Source organism: Triticum dicoccoides, chromosome 5B (genome assembly GCF_002162155.2).
Source record: "Triticum dicoccoides isolate Atlit2015 ecotype Zavitan chromosome 5B, WEW_v2.0, whole genome shotgun sequence".
In the NCBI taxonomy this organism is placed as follows: Eukaryota; Viridiplantae; Streptophyta; class Magnoliopsida; order Poales; family Poaceae; genus Triticum; species Triticum dicoccoides.
Window position 1 is genome coordinate 486,178,405 of NC_041389.1, and position 7,156 is coordinate 486,185,560.

The 7,156-nt window shown below is 49.0% G+C and overlaps 1 protein-coding gene across 1 annotated transcript; it reads right to left on the bottom strand.

Moving 5' to 3' along the window:
- Nucleotides 1-617: 617 nt before the first annotated feature.
- LOC119311021 (4-hydroxyphenylacetaldehyde oxime monooxygenase-like) lies at nucleotides 618-2,505 on the bottom strand. The gene has a single exon (XM_037586647.1). It carries the CDS (start codon nucleotides 2,419-2,421, stop codon nucleotides 865-867), a length of 1,557 nt encoding a protein of 518 aa, XP_037442544.1. The 5' UTR covers nucleotides 2,422-2,505; the 3' UTR covers nucleotides 618-864.
- Nucleotides 2,506-7,156: the final 4,651 nt, after the last annotated feature.

The following is a 7,156-nucleotide window of genomic DNA, read 5'->3' on the forward strand; positions in this document are numbered from 1 at the left end:
CGGCCTTTTGAAACTCAAAAGCGCAAACTTTGTACTAAATTGAAGGAGGGCCTGGAATTTTCGGAATACCCTCTGATCTTCATCCAATTTTCTTTTTTTGCTAGTTAAAGAATATCCGAATCTAAAGGGCAAAATCTGTTTTTCATTTCAGAGTATTTGAAAAGGCAGCCCGAGCACAACAATGTGGATGCCTAAGTGGTTAAACTAATCAGGCAGAACATAAATGCACATGTCTGTTTGTCTGTTCCTTAATTTATACAACATGTGTGCATATTGAATTTTTTATGCTTCATTAATAAAAATCATATGGGATGTGAAAGAAACCGTACGCTCATGCAACTTTTGACTAGTTTTGAGAGGGAACGCTTATTTTTTCACGGATTGATGCGTAAAAGAATGCTGATATCACCTTATTAGTTCGGTAATGCTAGAAATCTGACATTGGATATTTAAGCATGGCAAATCCAATAATTTTTATGTAAATTTAGTTGACGTGAGGATGACAAATCTAGTTTACAAGCACAACAATATTCTGGCAAAACAATGAGAAGATTCTTTTTTAGTGGAGTCCTATTAATTTTACACGTCCCTACTTGGGGAGATTCTGTTTTCCTCTGTTTCCAATCAATCATACTACAATTATATTTCAACTTTACTCACAGGACCCGATGTATAAACTTGGGAGCAAATTTGTGCTGGAACTCAAAACATAAAAAAGACTGATTCATGTCAACAGTCCAAGACGCACGCATGTATCAACAATTTTCTTCATTTGTTCAACTAACTTAACTCAAGATATATTTGCCCGATGTATAAACTCGATATATACCACTACCAGAGCTTGTCACACCATGGTCCTGCCATCTAGCCAGCTCTCGGCGGTACGTATGGGGTGGGCAGGAGCACCAGCGGCGTCTTGCGGTGGAAAGTCAGTCTGCCGGCCTCCTCCATGCTCAGCTTCTCCGCCACCGTCCCCTCCGGCAGCTCCCACTCGAAGCCGTACAACATGTTGGCCAACGTGAACTCCACGTTCGCCACCCCCATGGCCAGTCCGGGGCAGATTCGCTGGCCGGCGCCGAACGGCATCAGCTCCAAGTGAGCGCCGCGGAAGTCCACCTCGCCGTGCCTCCCGCCGGACTCGAACCTCTCCCGCTGGAACTCCGCCGCGTCCTGGCCCCAGCTCGCGGGGTCCCTCCCGATGGCCCACGCGTTCACCAGCACCCGCGTCCCTGCCGGCACATCGTAGCCGCCGATCTCCACCCGCCGCAGTGTCTCCCGCGGCAGAAGCAGCGTCACCGGCGGGTGAAGCCGCAGGGTCTCTTTGACGACCATCTTCAGGTAGGTCAGCTTCGGCAGGTCGTCCGGCTGCACCCGCTGCTCGTTGTTGCCGTTGACGGCGACCGCGGCCCTGATCTCCTCCTGCACTTTCTTCAGCACTTGCGGCTTCCGGATCAGCTCCGACATCGCCCACAGGATCGTCACCGAGCTCGTGTCGACGCCGCCGAGGAACGCGTCCAGGAGGACAGCCTTGACGTGGTCCCTCGTGAAGCCGTGCTCCTCGCAGATTCTGATGAGGGCGTCCACCAGGTCGCCGCCGCCGCTCTCCGGCTTGGGGCGCGCGGGGTGCAGGTGCTGCTCCAGCACTGCCTCGAAGAAGCCGTCGAGGTCTCTGAAGATCCTCTCCCTGCGCGCGACTATGCCGGCGAGCCGGTCGAGGAGGCGGCCGACGGCGTTGGGGAAGAAGTCCTCGGCGGAGAAGCTGGCCGACATGTCCATGGCCTCCTCTAGCACATGCTGGAACCCCTTGTGCTTGCCCGCGAACGCCTCCGCGCCGTACACGCTCCCGTACGCCACCGTGCTAATGACACCGTCGGCGACACGGAACACGTGCTCGTCCAACGACACCGGCCCCGCAGCGTCACCCAGGGCGGCCATGAGCCTGTCGACCTGCTCCCGCCGGGCGGCCCAGGCGGCTCTAACGCCGCGGGCGCCGAGGAGCTCCGCAGCGAAGAGGCTGCGCATGTCGCGCCAGTAGGCTCCGTATGGTGAGAAGGCGGCGCTCTTGCGCCCGTAGGAGAGCCGCGCGGGACCTGGCGACGAGGACCGGCTGCAGCAGTCGGCGTCGTGGGCCCTCATCACGTCGCGCGCCGCCGCGGAGGAAGAGACAACCACCGTCGTCGCCGCGCCGAGGCGGAGCAGCATGACGGGGCCGTGCCGCCGGGCCAGGTCACGCAGGCTGCGGTGCGGCAGAGGGCCCAGTTGGTGCAGGTTGCCGAGCACCGGCACCCGCTTCGGGCCGGGCGGCAGCTTCAACCGCCCTTCCTCGGAGCTGCGCTTCGTCACCAGCAGGTACGAGACGACGGGGAGGAGGATGCTGGCTAGGAGGAGGAGCTGCCATTGCTGGGGTAGTGAGAAATTCATCGTCCCGGCCGGAGGTTTATCTAGCTGGCTCACCGACCAGGTGCTGCTGCTCGTGGACGGTCGTCGAGGGTGTATAAAGTGACCGGCAATGGCATGGTGGACACCATGTACCAGTTGATCCAACATTGAAATTCCTGTAAGATTTTATTTCTGGGCTCGAAAAATAAACAGTAGAATTTGTTTTTGCACTAGATGAACAATTTCTTATACCCCCATGCTGAATACTCCCTTCATACCTAAATATATGTCGTTTTAGCTTTTCTAGTGCAAATTCTGTCACAAAATCATTTTGCAAAACTATCATCGTCCAGCACCACTCATTTCCGCAGTCCACTCACTCTCCCCATCCACTCCAGATTTTCCCATCTCTCTCTCTCTCTCTCTCTCTCTCTCTCTCTCTCTCTCTCTCTCTCTCTCTAGATCCGCCGGTCACTCCCTCTTCCCGTCTCTAGCAAGTCCCTCGCTCCGTCGCCGCCCTTTCCATGTCCCCGTCGCCGTCCTCTCCCTCTCCCTGTCGCATCACTCTTGCCGCTGGTCGGAAAATATCTCCAGCGACTTATATTTCAGGTCGGAGGGAGTATGTTTTTAGTTATGTACGAACAACTTTAGTTAGTTAATTCTCTGTCGACTGAGCGCTAGTCGCTCCCGTAATATGCCATCGCTCTTAATTTTAAGACACATAAATGTTGTCTTACTGTTATTTTAGATCCCTTTGGAAAGATGGAAAAAAGAAATCCGGGTCAATGACTTGTGCACTCCGTCTTCTCACCACCCGACCGGCCGGTGGCACGTGCCATGCCACTTCTACGTTTTGAGAGTTGCATCGGTTGGTCCTAGTGTTTTGAACTGGCTCACCACATATGCCATATCATTGTGCTGCCAAAAAACACATGTAGGTTGTTCACCACACATGTGTAATGTGGCATCGGTAGGCCCTAGCTAGTGAGGCATGCTTTTTTAGAATTTTTTAGTTTTTTTAATACGGCCTGTTTGGAATTTTTTAGAATCCTCAAATTCCAAAAGGAAAAAAAGATATGGTCAAATTTCAGTTTTTTTAAAATTTTTTGGTTAAATCTGGTCAAACTACTTATTCAAGAAGTATTAATGTTACTACATAATTATTCAAGAATATTAGTGTTACTAAATAATTATTTCAATTTTTTGATTTTTTGTAAAAACTGGTCAAACTATGGTCAAACTTATTCAAGAAATATTAGCGTTACTAAATAATTACTGTTTTTTAGAATAATAGTTTCAAACTCAAACGGTGAAATGTGTGACTTCATGCTCAAGCTAAACTCCTGAGGGTTAATAGGATTGACATCCTACTATTGTCAGGAAAACAACAAGTGCAGACTCGGAAACGAAGGAGAATAGAACCCGAAAGTTAAGCGTGCTTGGGCTAGAGTAGTGAGAGGGATGGGTGACCGGTTGGGAAGTTAGATGATTTGGAATGAATGATCTACACTTGAGCAGTTAAGAGAGGTGATTAAAGAATAAATCATCAAATAATTCAGAAAAATTTAAAATCGAAAAAAATTGAAAAAAAACCTTTAGTACCGGTTGGTAACACCAACCGGTACTAAAGGTCCCCCATACCAGGGCGCGAGCTCACGCCACGTGGTGGCACTTTAGCGCCGGTTCGTGCTGAACCGGTACTAAAGGGGGGGGGGCCTTTAGTGCCCACACTTTAGTGCCGGTTATGGAACCGGCACTAAAGGCCCTTACGAACCGGCGCTAAAACTCCGTTTTCTACTAGTGTAGACCTTTAGAACCGGGACAGATGGGCCTCCACGTGGCCGGTGCGCCGAGCCCAGGCAGGAGGGCCTTTGGTCCCGGTTGGTGGCACTAAGCGGGACCAAAAGGCATCAACGCGTCAGCATTTCAAGGGTTGGGTTTTTTGTTTTTTTTGAAAGGGGGGATGGGGGTTCGATGTTTTGGAGGGTTAATTTAGGTGTTTCATATATTGTATTAGCTAGCTAATTAATAGAGAGAATTGTCCTCTCTTATGTCCGTGCTTGGTCGATGCTACGTACTATACATAGAGAGGCCCTCGACACGCTAGCTAGTAAGAAAATGAAGGAAACCATTAAGTACAGAAGTTCGTCATGCATATCGAGAGAAGTGATCGATCGACCTCTCCTTCTCCGAGAGATTGGTCGAACAACAAGTTTTCGTATTATCTATCCGATGCTACTGGCTACATACATATACAATATGTAAGATCTCTTACAATCCCCTAGCAATTGAAATCAACTTCCACATGGTATTCTCCGGCTTTATTGATGACGTGGCCAAGAAAGAATCCCGCCAATTCCTCTTGAATTGCTTTCATGCGATCTTGTGGTAGGAGTTCATTCTGCATCTGCCACGTCTAATTTGAAGAAGGGGGTTAATACATATATATGAATGAAACTCAACAGAAATGATGGTGTAATAAAATGAAATTGTGAATATTATTGCATACGCACTTCATATTGTCTTTTAGAGTAGCCCCGCTTATTTTTCTTAGTCGCATTGTAGATGAACTCGCACACGTAGTATCCACAGTAATCATTCCCTTGTTCCTGCCACAAGCACTTTACGAGAAATAGAGGTCAATCAAACTGATAATGAAGCATTATAAATGGCATTGATAAAAGATAGCTATAGAATCAACGGGAGATGCGCGCAACTAGCTAGCTAGTAGTACTTACTTTCGGGTATGTATATCGCAACTCCTTCGGCAGTCCCGGAGCTTCTGCCGTGAACTGTTTCCAAACCCTGCAAGACAAAGAAAATAATTATTATTACTTGAGATATCAGGAAATGAACAAAAAGTTGCCGATATGGTGCGATAATGATCGATTGAACTTACTTGTTGAGCATTTTAGTCATGTCCGCAAAGGTTTCGGGATCTTTTCGTCTCGAGTCTAAGACGGTTACTAGTCCCCGCTCAAGCTTAGTCTCCAGAAGAACATACTGGAAGCTGCGCACGCATGCATAACTCATCAATTACATTACTATAACCTCACTCGAGTAATAAGGGAAATCGAATATGCACACGATAGTAACACTCACTCGAAGTTGTAAGGAAAGAGTATTAAATCTTTGTTTTGATTTTTGATCAACGATTGTAGCAAGTTGGCCTCGGCCTCTTCGGCGTTCTTTGTAACCAGAAATTCATCTATGATATTTGTGTTAATGAACCCAATATCATACATTTCTTGTTTTCTGCACTCGACGATCTTCAATATGCATAATATAGTGAGGATAATTAATTATAAATATATGCAATGAAAGAGCTGAGCTATATATAGAGACTTAATGACAGAAATAGTACTTACAGTCAGTAGCAAAAGACCGTTAATTTATCGAGGGCCTTTTGATTGAAGAACTCGAAGAACTCCTCAAATGGAACAGGCAACAGATCATTTCCAACGAGATCGTGCTCCTCTTTAATTCTCATATACAAAGTATTCATCCCCCCAGACTCTCTGCAGGTTTTCATGTACCAATTATGGAATCTTCGCATCATCGTTGTTAGAGATTTTTCATCTTTGACGAGAGGCTTCCCGTACTCGTATCTGTGTTCGTCCATCTCCATGAAATCAAAATTTACATCGTCAGGCAGGTAATCTCTAAGATTGCTATAATCGGGCACCATCCCCGGAGCATTAGCGACGATGTCGCTAGACACATTGAGCGGGGGGCACGATTTATTTGCTTATTCGCCGAGCTGGGCAATTTTTTTTGCAGCTGCTCGTTCTTTTGACCTTTGATGTCTGACAGTACTTCCCGACCGCTCTGCTTCGAGATATGCCTTTTCAATAATGCGCTCATAGTTGGTTTTCGATGGAGACTTTGGTGCTTTCCTCAGGGCATCGATAGTGTGCTTTTCTTTCACCGGATTTACCTTCTCCTTCGGAGGTGGATGTCTCTTTGCTTTCAACCCTTCAAAGAAGTCCTCCACTTCGGTCCGCACGATCTTCGCGTTTTCCTCCTCGATCCTCTCGTACGGTAACTTCTCTAGAGGCTTGAGAGGTGGACCTTATCTGTATTGCCTCCCGCCTCTGGCTGTACTGCTAGACGCTAGAGCAGACGGAGCGGCTGCGGCGTCTGTATTCTTTCGTGCTTGCTTACGAGGCGGAGGAGAAGGACTACGACGCGCGGGAGCAACCGGGGCGGCGGCAGGTCTCTTCCACCCTTGCTGGCGAGGCAGAGAAGGAGGAGGCTGCTGGCTGCTCGGGCGCGCCGACGCAGGCGAAGAAGGAGGTGGAGTGCCGCCACGCACCGGAGAAGGAGGCTGAGTGCCCTAATCGTCACTCGCCGGAGGAGGAGGCGGTGGAGGAGGCAGAGTGCCCTGACTCGTCGTCGGAGGAGGAGAAGGCGGAGGCGTCCAGTTCAGAAGGTTGACGAACTCCTTCCGCCATAGGCATGGAGTCTTCAGAGCAGAACCCAGCCGAGTCTCCCCTTCACCGGTAGGGTGGTCAAGCTGGAGGTCCTCAAATCCCTCCGTTATTTCATCCACCGTCACCCTAGCATATCCTTCTAGAATCGGACGACAGTGAAAAGTTGCGCCGGGTTCAGAAGGTCGAACAGAGCCGACAGTCGCCTTGACTTTTAAGTTCTGCCATTGCGTCATAAGGTGGCAATTTTGAGACTCCGTGATAGCATCCACGGGGTAGCTAGCAGGAGTCGTCAAGACATGCTCCGGCTGAAGCAGCTCGGTGGAAGCCACGCTGCTTCTCCACTG